The sequence below is a fragment of the Bombina bombina genome, chromosome 6 (assembly GCF_027579735.1).
Source record: "Bombina bombina isolate aBomBom1 chromosome 6, aBomBom1.pri, whole genome shotgun sequence".
Classification (NCBI taxonomy): domain Eukaryota; kingdom Metazoa; phylum Chordata; class Amphibia; order Anura; family Bombinatoridae; genus Bombina; species Bombina bombina.
Window position 1 is genome coordinate 1,054,939,840 of NC_069504.1, and position 21,281 is coordinate 1,054,961,120.

General features: G+C 41.1%; 1 protein-coding gene across 2 annotated transcripts in view; it reads right to left on the reverse strand.

Annotated features, from left to right (window-relative positions):
- DCP1B (decapping mRNA 1B) overlaps nucleotides 1–21,281 on the reverse strand; it is a 306,108-nt gene that overhangs the window by 222,732 nt on the left and 62,095 nt on the right. For both annotated transcript variants that reach the window (XM_053718855.1, XM_053718854.1), the window contains exon 5: nucleotides 15,043–15,172. In XM_053718855.1, coding sequence (XP_053574830.1) covers nucleotides 15,043–15,172 — 130 coding nt within the window. The remainder of the gene's footprint in view (nucleotides 1–15,042; nucleotides 15,173–21,281) is intronic.

Consider the following 21,281-nt stretch of genomic DNA (forward strand, 5'->3'; position numbering starts at 1 on the left):
ATAATACATTTGATATACTCTGCAGTTGTCATGTTAAGGGGAAACATTTATATATTTTATATAAAAAGTCTACACACCCCTGTTAAAATGTCAGGTTTCTGTGATGTACAAAAAATGAGACAAAAATAAATCATAGGCCCCAAGGACACTGACCAGCAAATAGCCCAGACGCCTAGCTAGAGACCGCAACATCAGACACAACTGAGCCAACAGTCCTCCAAGAGACACCGTCGCCCAACAGTCGGTCCCCTACCACACACCCTTTATTAGCAAAGGGAACACCCGCCGAAACTCCCAAAGGAATAAGGCAAGAAAGAACCAAATGGGAACTGAAAGGTTATCCCCCAAGCTCCATAAAAGGAAAAAAAAACAAATCAAACCAAGCTCACAAGACCTAAATGGGTCCTGACAACAAGGGGAGGCACGCACAATCCAAATAGAAACCATAGGTTTAGAACCGGTAGCAGAACAGAGAGCAACCCTTCACTTGCCAGGCAGCAAGTCAACCAGTGCCTAGGGACAACAGAAAATGGAGACCAAACAGCATCAGTACTCAGAACCCTGAGGAATTCCAGCAAAATTACATGTAGCAAACCCAGACGAGGTAAACACCTGAGTCAAGAACACGCAGCCATCCTCTGGATAACACAGAAGAAAAACTTGCTAGAAGCGGTTACCAAACTGTAGAGTGCTAAACTTCCACTACGGAAGGCACACTCTAGACAACCGAAACCGCCAGACCTACACATAGGTCTCGAAAATTAAAGGAGAGCCCAGAACCTCAACGAGGACCAATGTGTCCCCAAGATCCGAGAAACCAACGGATCCCAGGACCTACCTTCAGCCGGCCAGCCCAAGCATCGGCAGGTCTGAAACCAGGGGACCAGAAAACCCCAGGCTCAAACGACGAGCGGAAAAAGTGGCACAGCCATTACAATAGTGCTCGGGAGCCAACCAAATACCACATGGAGACCGTCTAGCCAAAGGTCCAACATAGACTCAAGGCGGAGCCAGCAACTCTCCAAATGGACAGAACAACCCAGAGAGCGTACCTCTCTCCGAAATAGGTTAAACCATCTGTTCTAACCTCCTGAAGCCAGGAGAAGCCCCAAGATAGGGACCGCGCTTCCGAAAGAAGGACATAAGCCTCCCCCCAGACAAAGGGGGCCAGCCAATCGGGCCGGAAGAACAGAGCACCTGCCCCCGGACACAGCCATAGGCTGAACCGAGAGAACAAATCTCCAACGCCCTGACCTGGAAGGAATCCCCTGAATAATTTAACTGGCTAGCACACAGACAAGGTGCCATAGCTGCAGTGGTTCCACAGCGAACCCCTTTGCTTGCAGAGCAGCGAAGCCATCACACTATTTCAGCAGGCCGACCAAGGTAAACCGACCAAAAGGCAAAAAGGCAAGCCCAGGGGACATCGGCACCCAGAAAAACCTGGTCTACTGAACCAGTTCGACTAGCCCAACCTAAGGACATCTTCCAAGTTTCCTGGAACTGGGGAACCCCGGCCAGCTCTAGATCCTAACAGTCCGGTACAACCCGCAACGGGATCCACAAAGTAAAAAAACTGAGTGAAAAACCACCAAAAGAACCAGAGCGAGCAAATAAACAAGAATCCTGAAACTGAAATTCCCATCTGATATATAACCAGACCCCGGGAGATGCTATACAATGTCCAAAAGTAAAATGGAAAATGAGAAAACTTTCAAGTCCCGATCAGAAGACGAGACCACCCCTTGCCAGAGTCCAACGCTCCAAGGAGAAAGGAAGCAAATACCTAAAACAAGGTCACTAGAGCCCTAGGCGCAACAGCCAAGAACAAGGGGATACCTCAAGGACAAAGTCACTCGACCAAAAGCTAGTCTCCACATCACCCCCCAAAAAACAGAGAAGATGAAAGAAGGATGCAGAACATCCCCAGCTCCAGGGAGAAACCCTAAATAGAACTCAAGGAGACCACACTGCCATGTGCCTACAAGGGAACCAACTCCCGAAGGGAACCAGGTCCCCCTAAGGAACCAGAGGAACGGACGAAGTCCGAAAGGTCTCAAGAAGAAAACCACAACAGGAACAGAGCCTCAGAAGGCCAAACCACTCCAAACAGCGGTAAGGAGGCACTAAGCCCCCAATCCTCCCAAGAGAGGAAAGAAACTCTAGGCCCCAAGGAATTGGAGCAAAGAGAGTGACGCAGCGGAAATCCACTGACCCTGTCACCAGATTGAATGCTGAATAAGGACTGACACAATCCTCCCAGCCATACGGATTCTGAACTTGTGAAGAAAAAACAAGAAAGCACACAAATAACATGTGAGCACTCAGCGCTCCACCGGACCAATCAGGCAGAACAGGCGCCACGTGACTGTACAGGCCACAGGACAAAAGATCTGAATCCCAGCAGGACCAGCCGCAGCTGGGGTCATAACTGTCAAGTTGTCTAAAACCTCCCTCAGAGAGGAAGGTAAAACAGACAAACCTAGGACTAACGTGTCCCTTAAACTTCAGTAGAAGCAACCAGGGAGAATCGATCCCAAAAGTTCCCGAAGGAAACACATAATCAAAATCAAAAGACATCCTAACCGGATAAAATAAATTATAAGGCAACCTGTAGGTTAACGCCCAGGAAGAAAGCAGGCATACCCGCAGGATCAGCCAAACGGAACCCTGATCTTCCAACAAAACTGGGAAAGATCTCAATAAGCAGACAATTTGGAAATTACGTCATTCCCTCATGACTAATGAGGTGAGCAATTCGAAGTAGAATACTGCGGATTCCCATATCCGTTAAGGATAGGATCCTCTAATAACTCAAAAACATGTCTGAGTAAAACGCAAAGCCGCGCTATTCTGTAACGAAAGGCACAACACTCGGGTACAGCTACACCCGCAGGGAACTGTATAGGCCCACCCAAGGTCGGTAGACACTGCATAAGCTCCAAAAATATGTGAATGCGAAAACAAGCCGCCCTGTAAGGAGGGATAAACATAATCTGGGTTACCCCCATGTGTATTAGGGAGCGGTAGGGAACTCGCCTCTCGGAGGACAGAACCCCCAGAGGCGGATGACTCAGCAGACCCCTTACTCCCCGAGCCGAAGGAACAGGGTGCTCTAATATGGCATATCGAACATAACTGATTGACCTGTGTCAACAGGGCCAATTCGCAGTCTTCACAAGTCGAAGAATCTGAATCTAAAATTTGAACAGTCTAAGCATCAGAATCCTCCATAACTAGATAGAGAATATAATAATATGGACTAAGACAGAAATTTAAATGGCACCCAATACCCACAATGGCTGGGGCACTCACCACCTGCTAGAACCAGACACACAGTCGCCACACGGTCAGGAATGCGGAAATGGAAGACCAGAACATAAACACGTCCAGTCACAAGGTGAACCGTGCAATTCAAGGAAAGTGCGCCCAACCATAAGGTCGCGTCACTTCCAAAGGCCCTTATGTTCTAAGCCAAGAGCCCAGTTCACACTACACATCAGCAGATTGAATCACATAAACATGATCAAAAGCCCCCTCGGGAGATATTAACCCTCGATTCCAAGATACCAAAGGAGCCTCACTGAGGCCCTATAATTATACTTAAGTCCCACAAGACAGTTTCTTACGGGAACAAATAAGTTACAGTACATTCTGATCAAGTAAAATGAAACTATTCTTACCAGAATCTACGCCATGGAACAGGAACATGCCCCTTCAAGTGTGACCAATAGTAGCAGCGCCTCCGCCATGGACTTGAGAGAAGAACGCAGGCAGCAAAGCGAATTTCAACAAGCCGATTGCTTGTGGAGCTGTTAAGATGAGTCGGGATGATTTCACAGAAAGACTCTCTCCCTGCATCTCCGGATTCTAACTTTCATCCAGGCCCTCACTGAGAGACCGATAGGATTACTTAAAACTCCTGTCCCATATCGAAGAGTACTACCCTCCATAAGAGACAAAAACTTCTGACACTTCTCTGCCAACCTCCTGGGACGAAAGGCAAAGAATGACTGGGGGGATGAAGGAAGTGGGAGGAGTATTTAAGCCTTTGGCTGGGGTGTCTTTGCCTCCTCTTGGTGGCCAGGTTCTTAATTCCCAAAAGTAATGAACGCAGCTGTGGACTCTTTCCATTTAGGAAGAAAAATGTTACCTCTATTTTGCAAGGTTTTCTTGACACATGAAGAACAAAATTGCATAGGAGCTTCAATTTGTGCATCTAAACATAATAAGCATGAATTCATGAGAGCAGGCTCTTCCTCCATATCAGACATGTAGTGAAACTTGTACAGATAAGTTTCAAAGATTTTAATAGTCAATTAAAATAAGCTAAGGAAAAACACACTTTAAATTTTAGCCAAAATTAGGATCGATCCCCAGCTAAAATTATGTGAGAAAAGTCAAGAAAAAATATTTAATAAACATCAAATAAACTTCTAAAATACCCCTCAGTCAACCCCCACACCTCAATTACGGAGGTGCCTTACCGCTACCAATTAAGACCGGATCACCCAGAAATGGAGAAAAACAACTTTTTTCTCAGAAACGTTATGAAGTAAAGCCGGTCATTTGACCGCAACTGCCGAGCTCAAATTACTGCTGCGACACAGAGAAGCACTAAAAAACTAAATTTATGCTTACCTGATAAATTTCTTTCTTTCTTGACACGATGAGTCCACGGATCATTATTAATTACTGTTGGGAATATCAATCCTGCCCAGCAGGAGGCGGCAAAGAGCACCACAGCAAAGCTGTTAAATATCACCTCCCTTCTATCCCACCACAGTCATCTGACCAAAGTAAAGGAGAGAAAGGAAGCAACAAGGTGCAGAGGTGTCTGAAGTTTATAAAATACTAACAACCTGTCTAAATAACAGGGCGGGCTGTGAACTCATCATGTCAAGAAATAAATACATTTATCAGGTAAGCGTAAATTTTGTTTTCTTTCTAATGACACAATGAGTCCACGGATTATCATTAATTACTGTTGGGAATCAATACCCAAGCTAGAGTACACCGATGATAAGGGAGGGACAAGACCGGAAACCTAAAAGGAAGGCACCACTGCTTCAAGAACCTTTCTCCCAAAAGCGACCTCAGCCGAGGCTAAAAAGTCAAATTTATAGAAGTTTGAAAAAGAGTGAAGAGAGTACCAAGTTGCAGCCTTGCAAAACTGTTACATAAAGGCTTAATTTTGAATGCCCAGGAAGAGGAAACAACCCTCAAAGAAAGAGCCGTTACTCCCTCGGGAGGCTGCTGTCCAGCAGTTTCATAGGCAAAGCAAAAGATACTCTTCAGCCACAAAGAAAGAGAAGTAGCCGTAGCTTTCTGTCCCATATGTTAAACAGAAGACTGAAGAAAATCCTTAGTCGCCTGTAAATAGAATTTTAGTGCACGAACCACATCCAGATTGTGTAGAAGTCGTTCCTCCTGAGAAGGATTAGGACACAAGAAAGAAACAATCTCCTGATGTTCCGATCTGAAACTACTTTAGGGAGAAACCCTAATTTAGTACGTAAAAAGGAGACTCATACTGCAATACCAAGAGCTCTGAAAATCTACAAACAGATGAAATAGCGACAAGAAACAAAACTTTGCAAGATAACAACTTAATATCTAAGGAATGCATCGGCTCAAACGGAGCCCCTTGAAGAACTTTAAGAACTAAATTAAAACTCCAAGGAGTAACTGGTTTGAATACAGGCCTGAGCTTGAATAAGGCCTGACAAAACGATTGTACGTCTGGGAGATCATCAAACGTTTATGTAACAAACTAGACAAGGCAGATATATGACCCTTTAGGGAACTTGCCGATAATCCCTTCTCCAAACTTCTTGGAGAAAGGACAGAATTCTAGGAATCCGAACTCTACTCAAGGAGTAGCCCTTGGATTCACACCAGTATAGATATTTATGCCATATCTTATGGTAAATCTTCCTAGTCACAGGTTTATGAGCCTGAATCATGGTCTCAATGACGGAGTCCGAAAATCCACGCTTGGATAAAATTAAGCGTTCAATCTTGAAGCAGTCAGCTTCCGAGAAACTAGAGTTGGATGAAAGAAGGGTCCTTGAATTAGAAGGTCCTTCCTCAAAGAAAGTCTCCAAGGTGGAAGAGATGACATGTCCACCAGGTCTGCATACCAAATCCTGCGAGGCCACGCCGGTGTAAGGAGGATCACCGACGCCCTCTCCTGCTTGATTCAAGCAATGACCCGACGTAGAAGAGCAAACTGAGGAAATGGGTATGCAAGACTGAAATTCCAAGGTAACGTCAGAGCGTCTATCAGTACAGCCTGAATGTTCCTTGACCCGTACCACGGAAGCTTGGCATTCTGCCAAGAAGTCATGAGATCCAATTCCGACTGACCCCATTTGAGAATCAGGTTGGAAAACACTTCCGGATGGAGTTCCCACTTCCCCGTGTGAAAGGTCTTCCTGCTTAGGAAGTCCGCCTCCCAAAGGTCCACTCCTGGAATGTGGATCGCAAAAAAAAGCAATTGTGGGTTTCCGCCCACTGAATGATCTTGGCTACCTCTGTCATGGCCAAGGAACTAAGTTCCTCCCTGACGGGTGGAGTAAGCCACTGAAGTTATATTATCTGACTGGAACCTGATGAACCGGGCCAAAGCTAACTGAGGCCAGGCCAGGAGAGCATTGAAGATTGCTCTCAAATCCAGAATGTTTATGGGTAGAAGAGACACCGACAGAGTCCATGTTCCCTGAGCCTTTAGAGAGCCCCAAACTAATCCCCATCCCAGAAGGCTGGCACCTGTTGTCACAATCACCCAGGAAGATCTGCAAAAGCAGGTTCCCTGGGAGAGATGATCCTGAGACAACCATCAAAAGTAGAGATCCCTTGTCTCCTGCTCCAGCTGTAATCGCGGAGACAGATCCACAAAATGTCCGTTCCACTGCCTGAGCATGATTAACTGCAGAAATCTGAGGTGGAAACGTGTGAACGGGATGATGTCCATTGCCGCTACCATCAGTCCAATTACCTCCATGCACTGAGACCGAGGAGAGGACTGAAGTGCTAGGCAAGAATTAAAAAATCCTTGATTTCCTGACTTCTGTCTGAAAAATTTATTGATAAGGAGTCTATTATGGATCCCAAGAAAAACTACCCTTGTAGTTAGAACTGAGGAACTCTTTTCCAAATTCACCTTCCATCCGAGAGTTGAGAAAATTCTGTGAGCCCCGAGCCGGAAGTGTTTGTCTAGAAAGGCCTTAGAAAATTGTGATGGTCCTTGTGGATGGGAACTTGCAAGTAAGCGTCCTTTAAATCCACTGTGGTCATATTAACTGACTCTCTTGGACCCAAGGAAGAAGGGAACGAATAGTTTCCATCTTGATTAGACTCATGAATAAAATTGGTCTGACGGTTCCCTCCTTCTTGGGAACACGAACAGAATGGAATAGAATCCCAGACCTCGTTCCTGCTTTGGAACAGAAACTATCACTCCCACGTCGGAGAGGTTCCATACAAGTGTAAGAATGCCTTTCTTTTTGTCTGGTCTGCAGAAAATCTTGAAGGCAGAACCTGCCCCTGGGAGGAAAAATCTTAAACTCCAGTTTGTATCTCGAAACCAAGCTTGAACGAAGAAGGAAAGCCTGCCCCCCCCCCCACAAGATCCGTTCCCGCATTGGAGGCAGGCTCTTCATGCTGTCTTTGATTCAACAGCAGGCTTTTTGGATTGCTTTCCCCTATTCCAAGACTGATTGGGTCTCCAGGAAGGCTTGGACTGCTCACGCTTGGAAGAGGGAGTGGAAGGATTTTCCTTGAAAATTCAAAATGAACTAAAATTACTCTGACGTCCTTTTTATTTATCTTATCCTGAGGGAGGGAATATCCCTTACCTCCCGTAATATCAGAGTTATCTCCGTCAAACCAGGGCCAAACAAGGTCTTTCCCTTGTAAGGAATCGCCAAAAGTTTAGACTTAGATGAGACATCCGCAGACCAGGATTTTAACCATAACGCTCTGCAGGCCAATATAGGAAGCCTGAAATCTTGGCTCCCAGCTTAATAACCTGAAGGGAAGCATCTGTAATAAAGAAGTTGGTTAACTTCAAGGCCCTTATCCAGTCAAACCAGTATGCTGCCGCACTAGTGATGTTAACACTGCAGGTAGCCATTGTAAACCCTGGTGTACATACATTCTTTTGAGCGACCCCTATAACTTCTTATCCATAGGATCTTTAAAGAAACAACTATCCTCTATGGGAATAGTAGTCCTCTGACTAGCGTGGAAATTGCCCCTTCCACCTAGGGAACCGTCAGCCAAGACTCCTTAATAGAGTCTGCTATAGGAAACATCCATTAAAATTAGGAGATGGAGAAAAAGGGATACCCGGTTTCTCCATTCCTTAAGCATGATCTCTGTAGCCCAACAGCAAGACAGCCTCAACAGGGTTCAGAGGTCCATAGGGTCCCTCCTGTAGTCCTGCAAAAAAATGAAGCCCGAGTTAGATTCAGCTTAGGCCATCACAGAAAGGGCAGCATCACAGTATGGGAGGCGCAGTGAGAATTATGTCCCACAATTTTCCATTGCTTTAAAGCCACCAAATGCTTCTCTTTTAGCTGAAGAGACTGATCTGGTCTAGGCTACACTCTAGCACAAAGTAGCACTCAGAGGCACCACACTTGATTGAAGAATCTTTACTAACACCTCACATTGCCATCTCCTATCTAACTAACACAGGCAAAGAGAATGACTGGAGTGGGAGGGAAGGGAGGAGCTATATATACAGCTCTGCTGTGGTGCTCTTTGCCTCCTCCTGATGACTCATCGTATCTTATAAAGGAAAACATTTTACCATTTCTTTTTAAAAGAGTTTAAATGTTAGTCTCACACATGCTACAGTGCCTGCTTAATGCCCTCGTGTAATCCATACAACAGGATTATATATGTCCCAATAAAAAAGCAGTGTCTTTAAATTTGGTAAGTGCATGGTCTCTCCAACTGGAAGAAAAAGCACTTACCTGCTACGCTGTTCTGCATGTAGACAGTTACAAGGTATGAGAAGACACAGTTCTTCACAGAGATCTTTGAAAAAGAAAGAACAGAGTAGACAACTCTGGCTTTCTAAACTAGGGCAGCGATTGTTAGGAAAATGCAGTAAGTACCTCTTTACAAGTTCCTAACTGCTTTAAAGCCACCACTACCAGACTGCAAAGAACGACGTGGACCCCAAAACTTGCTTGTAGATGAAATCTAATTTTTTCTTCAGACACCTAAACTTCACCTCCTCCATGCACCGAAGGCAAAGAGAATGACTGGGGTTTGTGGGTAAGGGAGTGATACTTGGCAGTTTAAAGGGACAGTCTAGGTCAAAATAAACTTTCATGATTCAGATAGAGCATGTAATTTTAAACAATTTTCCAATTTACTTTTATCACCAATTTTGCTTTGTTCTCTTGGTATTTTTAGTTGAAAGCTTAACCTAGGAGGTTCATATGCTAATTTCTTAGACCTTGAAGCCCACCTCTTTCAGATTGCATTTTAAAAGTTTTTCACCACTAGAGGGTGTTAGTTCACATATTTCATATAGATAACACTGTGCTCGTGCACGTGAAGTTATCTGGGAGCAGGCCCTGATTGGCTAGACTGCAAGTCTGTCAAAAGAACTGAAAAAAGGGGCAGTTTGCAGAGGCTTAGATACAAGATAATCACAGAGGTTAAAAGTATATTATTATAACTGTGTTGGTTATGCAAAACTGGGAAATGGGTAATAAAGGGATTATCTATCTTTTAAAACAATAAAAATTCTAGTGTAGACTGTCCCTTTAACTGTGGTGCTCTTTGCCTCCTCCTGCTGGCCAGGAGCGATATTCCCAACAGTAATTACTCAAGTCGTGGACTCACCATATCTTAGGACAGAATATATATATATATATATATATATATATATATATATATATATTTTTTTTTTTTTATATATATAAAATATATATACTTCAATCTAAAAAGATAAGCGCACAGAAACACCACTCATAGTGCAATAAAGTTTAATAAATTAAAACATATATACACAACAATCCCCTAGGGTATTCCCTACTCACAGAGCTGACCTCAAACGTATGAGGTGAGTAAAAGCAGGTAGATATCAAAGTGTCCCCACTTGTCTTCCAAGACGATATTTCAGCAATTCGTCCAAGTAATGTTCCGGTCCATGTCTCTCTGTAAAAAGTACTCAATCAGTTCTTGTCAAGAAGCATACATTTATGCTCAAAGTCCGGTACATTCAAAATTGCCGCTATGCAAAATCCTATTGACACGCTCCCAATGGCTGCGAGCAAACAAACACTACAGCTCGGCGTGCATGTTCGCAAATGACATAAGGTGGGCGTGGCCTTACGCGTTTCACGGAACTCGTCCGCTTCGTCAGAGGCTTGACGAGGCTAGTCGATATAACAGGGACACTTTACAGGAGATGACATATGATTGGTATGTTATATTGCCAGTGCCTGTAGTGAAGTGAAACATCACATGGCCTGAAGAATAATACCAACATACCCCTATCGGATAAGAAACAGAAGGACTTGAAATGTATGCACAAAGAAAGAAGGCCATTAGAGGACATTGTACCTACAACACAAGGACTCAAGTTTAAAGATTATACCAGTTTAATAACTGTACCAGTTTAAAAATTGTACCAGTTTAAAAATTTTACCAGTTTAAAAATTGTACCAGTTCATAAATTGTCCCAATATGACACTAACATAGCTGTCTAGGTATATGTTAAAAATGATATAGTAGTCTAACTTAACATGACAAACCGATTGTAGATAGACAAGTATTGATTGACAGCTAGTCTTTCTTCTGAAAGCATCTGACATAGTGAAAAAATGTGACATATATATACTTTGTTTTTTTTAAAAAATAATTTTTAGTGTGCTAACAGATAACTTTTCTATACAACTTGTCACCCCAATGTGCCATTAGCCTTCGATTATTGTAAATGGTTCTGACATGATGATTGATAAAAGGAACTTTACCGGTGGGTAATATGCAGGTACGGTGACTCATGATACAGTTCAGCCTATACGTCCATGGACGCATATCCCTCCACCAAATAGTTCCGGCCTGAACTAGTCACCATGCCAACCATGTCAATCTCACAAGCCATGTTCGGCATTGTAATAACACGATGAGATCGAGGCTTATATAACATACTTTTTAGCCAATACGAAACAGGGGGACATGAAAGCTAACAGTTAAATGTATTGCATAAGAGATTTTAGTTTAGGTCTTACACGATCGCCGCAAAAGCCAAGCAGTGCGATCGTTTTTGTCCTAAAAACTCCCGAATATGACACTGGTGACACAAGAGTAACTATTAACAAGTATTCACAGTTACACTGATTCCCCACATTTAGAGATTGTGAAAGTACATTTTTGTTGTTTATTTTGATTGTTTGCGATTTAGCATACCGGAAACACTACACAATGTAACACTTCCGGTTTTACACACAGTGGAACGCAAATCATGCGTTCCAGTAAGACTGTTTGGCGCTATTTTCACTGAGTGAACACAGGTATTTGGCATTTTGTTATTACACATATATGTATATAAGCTTATATGTTTGACACTTTGATTGTGCTGATGAAGGGGAAGAGTTCCCTGAAAATGATCCATTAAAGGGACAGTCTAGGCCAAAATAAACTTTCATGATTCAGATAGAGCATGTAATTTTAAACAATTTTCCAATTTACTTTTATCACCAATTTTGCTTTGTTCTCTTGGTATTCTTAGTTGAAAGCTTAACCTAGGAGGTTCATATGCTAATTTCTTAGACCTTGAAGCCCACCTCTTTCAGATTACATTTTAACAGTTTTTCACCACTAGAGGGTGTTAGTTCACATATTTCATATAGATAACACTGTGCTCGTGCACGTGAAGTAATCTGGGAGCAGGCACTGATTGGCTAGACTGCAAGTCTGTCAAAAGAACTGAAAAAAGGGGCAGTTTGCAGAGGCTTAGATACAAGATAATCACAGAGGTTAAAAGTATATTATTATAACTGTGTTGGTTATGCAAAACTGGGAAATGGGTAATAAAGGGATTATCTATCTTTTAAAACAATAAAAATTCTGGTGTAGACTGTCCCTTTAAAGGGACACTGTACCCAAATTTTTTCTTTTGTAATTCAGAAAGAGCATGCAATTTTAAGCAACTTTCTAATTTAGTCCTATTATCAATTTTTCTTCGTTCTCTTACTATCATTATTTGAAAAAGAAGGCATCTAAGCTTTTTTTTTTGGTTTCAGTACTCTGGACAGCCTTTTTTTATTGGTGGATGAATTTATCCACCAATCAGCAAGGACAACCCAGGTTGTTCAACAAAAATGGGCCGGCATCTAAACTTACATTCTTGCATTTCAAATAAAGATACCAAGAGAATGAAGACAATTTGATAATAGGAGTAAATTAGAAAGTTGCTTAAAATTTCATGCTCAATGTGAATCACGAAAGAAAATTTTTGGGTACAGTGTCCCTTTAAATAGATTTTTTCTTCACCTTTAAAAAGACCCAAGAGTGTGTGTATGTGTGTGTATATATATATATATATATATATATATATATATGTGTATATATATATATATATATATATATATATATATATATATATATATATATATATATATATATATATATATATATATATATATATATATATATATATATATACACACACACATACATTTCAGAGTTTTATAAAAAGGCCTTTTTCAGGGAAGTAGTAATGGGTTAGGTTAACAACTCACAGTTCTGCTGCAAAGTAAGTAAAATAAGCTTTGAAAGTTTATGCTAACAATTCCTACAGGTGTCCCAAATTTTGTTGATTACTTACAAGCACTCTGTCTGTATAAAAGCAGTGTTGGAACAGACTGTGTTACAACACCCTCATAAGTAATATTTGGACAGTATTGTACTGCAGGAAAGTAGTATATTGCTCTCAAAATGGTGAGAATAAGGCAATTAACAAAAGACAGACAGACCCAAAGCCACAACAGATTTAGAAGACAAGTTTCTGAGAGTAAACAGCTTGTGTTACAGGCGGCTCTCAGGACAACAGCTTCAAGCACAGGTCAACACTGATCGAATTAAGCAATTCTCAGTTTCAACTGTGAAGAGAAGACTTCGAGCTGCAGGTTTGACAGATCGAGCGGCAGTAAGAAAATCATTGCTACGATGGCAAAATAAGAAAAAGAGGCTTGTCTATGCCATGAAGATCCACCAGTGGAAAAAGGTCTTATGGACCGATGAATCACAATTTGAGATCTTCGGTTATTGACGAAGGGTTTTTGTATGCCATTGAGTAGGCAAAAAGATGGTTCCTCAATGTGACACCAACTGTCAAACATGTAGGTGGAAGCGTGATAGTCTGGGGATCTTTTGTTGGATCCAGAGTCAGCTACTTGCACAGTGAGTGGCACCCTGAACCAAAACTACCATAGCATTTTGCAGCACCATGCAATACCCTCTGGTTTACACCTAGTTGGTCAGGGGTTCATACATACAGCAAGCTAAGGACCCAAAACATACCTCCAGGTGGTGCAGAACTACCTTAGAAGAAAAGAACAAGACGGTAGGCTTCAAATAATGGAATGGCCAGCACAGTCTCCAGACTTAAACCCCACCATACCATCAAGCTGGTTTGGGATGAACTGGACAGAAGGGTGAAAGAAAAGAAACCTACAAGTGAAACTGCAAAAGTGTTGTGAAGAACTTTCCGAACAATATTTGATTTCCATTGTAGAAAGAATGCCATGAGTGTGTTTAGCTGTTATATTTGCAAAATGTGGCTACTTTGAAGAGTCAAAAATTAAGAGTACATTTTGTTAAAGAAAACTATTCCATGATTTCTTTTTTATGTCCAATTGTTTATTTGTTCTATGCTTTATTTTCAGAGTACATTGAGACATTAAACTGCGTAAAGTTGTATATACATACATTCATACACACACACACTCGCATATATATTATATACATATATAAACACACAGCTAGATTAAAAGAAAACTTGAAGAGCTGTTTGCATCTCAGTGTGTATGTTTGAAGGCATGCATTGTGTGGCCGTAGGTTAGGGACCCAATGAGAAAGACACCTTGACATGGTATTATTCCTATCACCATTTGGTCAAATACTGTAACTAACTCTTCAATTTTTCTTTTAATCTAGATGTGTGCTTGCAAGAGAATGTCAGCCTTTCTATGTGTTTTTTCTATTTTGTTTTGCAATTTTCCTTATGGGCTTTGCACCAAGGCTTGTCTGGGGTTAACTGACTAAGCCCCTGAAAGCTGTGCAGTTGTCTGTGAGTGCTGGTGAGTTTTGCAGGTCATAGGATGTGCACCCAGTCTGGTTTGAGAGTGCAGTCTATTTCCAAGCTTTGCGCACACACACACATATACATATATATATATATATATATATATATCTCCCACTAGCAAGTGGAAATGTAATGGTTGCAAGTGAAATGTAATGGTGGAAAGTGAAAGTTAGTTAGTGAATGCAGAGTCTGAAGTCTGGTGGCATCTTGGAAGTAGCAAAGTTGGTACATTCCCATTTTTGTACACTCCTATTGCAGCACTGACAAACGAACATTTTGGGCTATGTGCTAAAACTATTATCTAAAGGGATATTATATATCTATGAAAGTGCAAGAATATCTTATTCCTCTAGGGCTGCAGGAATCCCCCATTAGTGCTTAGACTGCTACTTCTGAGAAAGCAAACAGGGGCAGAGAGAGAGAGAGATTGCAAAGGAAAAGTGAAAGTGGAGAGAAGAGAATGGAGAAAAAAAAGTGAAAAGATATGAGAGGGAAAAGAGAGAGTGTAAACAGAAGATATGGTCAGAGAGAAGGGATATGGTAGAAAGAGAGACTGAAAAGAGGGGGGAGTTGAGAAAGATAGCTAAGTGCAAGAACGGAGAGATGATAAATATTTTTATTTAAAAAAAAATAAAAAAAAAAAATATATACAAATACACACCAGCTCGTAGTTCAGATTTTTTTTGTGTTACAATAGTGCCTCTTACCTTAGTGTATTCTTCCTTTGCTTTGTTTAACATCTGCAATATGTCTACCTCCTTCCCTTCTCCGGAATTCAGGGTCATTGGAGACACACCAGTTTCATGGTGGGCTTTCAGCTGTTCATGCTTGGTAAGACTTGAATAAAAATAAAAAAAAAATAAAAAAAGTGTTAATGATTCTGCTGACTCATTTGAGGGTCTGTGCCATGGAAGCAATACTTTCAAGGGCCAGACGGAAATGATGAAGTTTAGTTTACTGACAAGTATCCACATGCAAATGAGCACATATAAAAGGATATTTTAATTTATACTGCTTAATATGAGAAATGCCAATAATACACTCAGTTTCTCAGTTTACAATATTAAAATTTGGGTTTGAGAAAAAGAAAAAAAAAAAAAAAAAAAGAAGAAAAGGATGTCTGTTTTTACCATAAAATCTCTTTTCACACGTTGAATGACAGCACATAAGGCAATAGAACAACATAATAGAGAAGTTGGTACTCAATTCCTTTTTTTTTTTTTTTTTTTTTTTTCTTCTCTGTCCTTAAATCAATTGTATTACCCATATAATATAGAGGGTTGGTGTACAAGATTTATTATTTAGTAATAATCTGTTAGAGCACTAAAAGTTTTTGTTTGAGAATCCGGATTTGTCTTCCTTATTGTTAAGCCATATAGACAATATCTGTTACAGCACAGACAAGCTACAGTCACGTCCTGTTCATGGACAAATACATTAATCAAAGAAGCTCACCCTCCAATATGCCCCCTAAAGCAAGGGACAAAAAAGGGAGCAGCAGGAATTTGGACTCCAGTATAGTCTCCCCTTTGGAAAAAAGCGTTTCCAATCCCTCTCCCATTAATTTGGTAGAATTTGCAGCTGAAGTGGCTAAAATACTTACACCTCAATTTGATATGATCAAACAGGAGATCAGAAGCGAGATATCAAACCTCACTTTAGAGGTTAGACAGTTCTCCTCAAGACTAGACGAAATTGAGAATTGGATTTCGGATCTGGAGGACAGACTCAATGTAACGGATCCTATAATGGACACTCATAGCAAAATCATTTCGTCCTTGCAAGCCAAGATTGAGGACCTTGAAGACTGATCGAGACGTAACAATCTTAAAGTGATCGGTCTGCCTGAGTCCCCTGAATTTCAAGATTTAATGAATTTTGCCACCACTATATTACCCCAGGCTTTACAGATTCCGGCTCCTGCTGCTCCCTTTCTGATTGAGAGAGTTCATAGGATAGGTCAAAAGCGTGAGCTCAGTGAGGCCGCGCGACCCAAGCCGGTAATTTTTAAGTTCGTGAACTTCCAAGACAAGTTATTATATCTCAAACACTACAGGAAATGTGTCTCTCTTTCCGTAGGCTCCAATAAACTACTAATGTTTCAAGACTTTTCCTCTGAAACACTAACCAAGAGAAGAGATATGTCTTTTTTTTATGGGAGACTACAGAAAGAAAACTACAATATCAGGCTGATTTATCCGGCAAAGTTAATTGTACAGAAAGATGGTACTACACACACACTTAATAATGTTATGGAGGCTGAGACCTTTTGTAGGGAAGCAGGTGTACCCTGATCACGTACCGAATTGTATTAAGTATATGCTCTTTGATCTTAGAACTTAAACATTTAATCACTAAGAGATATGTTTTTGGTAGCTATGGTATCCACAGTGCAAATTATGTTAGTTGTAGAAATGGTGTTTTTGTTTTTTCTGTGGGGGGGGGGGGGGGGGGTTGGGCGCCACGAGTTTTTTTTTTTTTCTTCTTCTCCTCTCCCTTTCCCGCTCCTCCTCCTTTCTTCTCTCTTACTTGACTGCCACCTTCCGGACGGTGGTCCCCAGTCCCGTTTTAGAGTATATGGAGTACCCTTCGGAGGGTGGGGGTCGGTAAGTTGAATAGTGTTAATGGCATACAACCTTAAGCTATTATCCTGGAACGTAGGGGGCATTAACTCTCCAATTAAAAGAAAAGCTATAATAAAACATTTGGGGAAATTTAACCCCGATATAGTTCTCTTACAAGAACTACATCTTAATACTACTGAAATCCCCAAACTTAAATCTAAGTGGGTGGGGGAAGTGGTAGCGGCTCCATTCACTTCAAGGAAGAGGGGGGTCGCAATTCTGATAAATCGGAAATTAGAATATCAAATAATTAATATGGAGTCTGATCCCGAAGGGAGTTTTTTAATATGTGAAGTGGAAGTTAATCATACTAGATATATACTTTGCAATATATATATGGACCCAATCAAATCGACCATACATTTTGGTCAGCCCTTTCTGTAAAGCTACATAAATTTATTGGACTAAATCTAATTATTGCTGGAGATTTTAATCTATTAGCTGATCCCTTTTTAGATAGCTCTAATAAAAGAGCGTTAAATAGCAGAGGCAGAAAAGTAAGGATCTTTCAGAAACTATGCTCTCATCTGGGCCTGGTCGATCTATGGCGGGTACAGAATCCGGATGATCGTACTTATACGTGTGTATCCCATGTCCAGCGTTCATTTTCCCGGCTTGACTATTTTCCGATATCAGAAACAATGCTTGGCCGGAACTGGGCAACTGGAATCGAAGACATTGTTATCTCTGACCATGCTGTCATAGCACTAAATCTTGATAATGGCCAGAAGCGGTCTGGAGCGAACCATATTTCCTTCCCTAGATATCTATGCAACAACATTAAATTTCAGCAGCATTTACGTTTAAAGTGGGCGCATTATCTTAATAATAATGGTAATTATATAGATAAAATTGAGATATTTTGGGAAGCCTCTAAGGCCGTTTTACACGGAGAGATTAAATCTTGTACACTCTATTGGTCAAAATACTGTAGTTCAGTGGCTAGACAATTAGCCAATCGCGTTAAGAACACTTATAGATCCTATATCAGTAGGCATACTAGAGAAAGCTGGGAGGCTTACACTACAGCGAAGACACTTCGAGACACACACATGAAACAGGTTAGTGCCCAGGAAGAAATTAGAATGAAAGCTAGATACGGGGGCTTCACGGGCAGATCGGCGAAGTTTTTAGCGAGGTTAGCCAACTCTTCTCCTAGACGTGCTATCACTGCTATCAAACAAGGAGACAAGAGATATACGAGGCACGTAGATATTGAAAAAGTGTTTTCTGAATTCTTTCAGACTCTGTATAGACAAGACTCCCTTAATTTAGATAAGAAAGAGGCATTCTGGAGTAAGATTAAGGTACCACACCTAGCTTTAGAGGCTAGAGACGCTATTAAAGCACCCATTACTGAAGAGGAAATATCATGGGCAATTAAGAACGCGAAATCTAACAAAGCTGCTGGTCCAGATGCTCTTCCTATCGAATACTACAGAATCCTACAACCACAGGTGATGCCTATACTAACGAAGTTATTTCATTTTTATTTCTCAGAGAACACTCGATGCTCTACTCTCTTTGCATCTGCAAATATTTCATTGATCTTAAAAAAAGGGTAAGGACCCCGAGTTACCAAGCTCCTTTAGACCCATTTCGGTCCTGAACACTGATTATAAACGGTTAGCAGCTATCATAGCCTCACGACTGAAACCCTTTATGGGCGAGCTAATTCATGAGAATCAATCCGGTTTCATGCCCGGACGCAATCCCGTAAAGAATACGAGGAAACTTCTGATCTTGATTGAATCTTTCTGGAATAAATACAAGTCTACAGAACCTGACGATAGTATAGACAAGGCCATTCTAACGGTTGATGCCGAGAAGGCTTTTGATAGGGTCAGTTGGGATCATCTGTTCTTTGTGCTGGACCAATTTGGGTTTACAGGATCCTTTAACAACTACATACGCTTAATCTATAGTACCCCCTCTTCCGCGGTGATTGTTAATAATACTTCTACACAACGATTTGACCTATTTAGAGGGACTAGACAGGGTTGCCCACTTTCACCCTTCCTGTTTAATCTCAGTATAGAACCCCTGGCTATCCGAATACGACAAGAACTGGAGGGGATTCCATGGGCGGGCGAGAAGATGGTGCTTCTCCTATACGCGGATGATCTCCTATTATTTCTATCTAATCTTAAAGTATCTCTGCCTATTCTACATAGTATTACCCAAGAGTTTGGGGAAATATCTGGATTTAAGATCAATACTTCTAAATCAGAATTAATGTGGATACATAAAAACTCGCCACTACATGTGAAACATCCTTTTCAAGAAATTTCCCAGATTACATATCTGGGTTTACGTTTATCCAGAAACTCGGAAGAATGGTATAGATTAAATCATAGGATGGTACTGGACTCGTGCAAGAAAAAGCTTGAGGATTGGGCTAGGTTACCAATTTTGTTAACCGCTCGGGTGACCCTGATTAAATCAGTTATCTTTCCAAAACTCCTCTATGTATTGCAAAACATTCCGTGGTTTTTGCATAAAAAAAGATATCACTATATATAATAAAGCCTGTTCCAAATTTCTATGGAATGGCAAGAGACCACGGATTGCCTCCCTTAAGCTTATGAATTCCAAGTCATCAGCTGGCTTGGCACTTCCTAATATTCAGACATATAATTTGGTTATTATAGCTAGATTCGCATTAGACTGGTTACATCTTTTATCTGGGAATCTCAGGCTGTAGCTCCCTTCCAGTTAAAGGCTCTTCTGCATTGCCCTCTTACGTCACTGCCTTCCAATATATTCTATCTATGTAACTTCAATAATGTCATTGTGGCCTGGCAAAGACTGTGTACAGAAGTGGGAATCTCTCCTTATGTCTCACAATATTTACCCATAGCGGGTAATCCAGAGTTTAGTCCCGGCCTCTACAAATCAGATATTCAGAGAATGGGAGGCAAAGGGCCTTCAGCCTTGGGTCAAATTCGAGATACAGAGGGACATCCAGTGATATTCAAAGAAATTGCGACACGGTATGCGTTAGGGGCGCGAGAGTTCTATGCCTACCTTCAAGTTAGACATTTTCTCTGGGAGCTGAGCACAAAACATGTGAACAACTGGACTATGGGTGAATTACAGCCTAGGATTACTATTTACGCGGCAGGAATATACGCTATTTCCCCTTTGTATTCATTGTTAAATCAGAAAGCATCAAATCTGCAAATTAACGAAATGGTTGCTAGGTGGTCTATTCTATTCCCAGAAATTGATGAGGGGATTATTGTCGGGAGCTTTAAAATAATCCAACAGAGCTGGGCTCCGACAACTTGGAGGGAGTCGCAGATAAAAATTGGGCTGCTGAGATACCTTACACCTGCTGTCCTCTCTAAATGGTACAAAACAAAGGTGCTCTGCCCCAGATGTTCATCTATAGGATCTGACTTATTCCACTGTTTATGGAGCTGCCCTAAAATATGTCAATACTGGGGGAAAATCACATTTTGGATGACGGTGGTTTTGAAGTTGGACCATAAATTTTCCCCAATTGAAATCTTCTTCCTGGTAAAATCCCAGGGTATCACTAAGAACTATAGTCTGATAAATACTATTATACTAACAGCACATAACCTCATTTTTAAATCATGGAAAGCATCTTCTGCACCTACTATGGCCCAATTTAAAATGGCGCTGTGTAACCAATTCATATTGAGCCATTTGTAAGATCCCTGCCCGTATTACAACAAAAAAAAATAATCAAACCATTCAGAAATTCGGAGTTTGTCCAGATCAATATCTTAGCGGGCCACTTCCCGGAAGATTGGGTAACTGATGCCGAGTGAGGTGGTCTGGAGGGGGGGACGGGGGGAGAGGATCAGGGAGGACCATTATTTTAATTTTTTCCTTGTTTCCCTTTTTTTTTTTTTTTTTTTATTCTCGTGGCCCTGGTTGGTGTGGTCTGTCTTGTTCTAACAGGGGGGGGGGGGGGGTAAAAGGGGGAAATCTCTGAGACAAAGAAAGACTAGTTATCGTACAAAGGTTTATATGGTTACCCTATGCAATTTTTTATGTTTTACTTCCGTTTTTTTTTTTTAGCCGACATAAATATATGTGCCCTAAATAACTCTGATTGATTTGAATGATGTACGGGCACTCTTTCTTTTTTAAATTGTCCTATATGGCTTTTTACCTAAGTATGTATTCATATATTATGTATATTCACTGTGACACGTGTTTTTATACTTGGTAACCGAGTTTGTAGCAACCTTCTCTGTCTTTGTTATAAATAAAATAAAAAAATAAAATTATAAACAACTGGGTTATCAGCCTTGAACTTGTGGGAAGATTAAAACGTCAAACTAAAT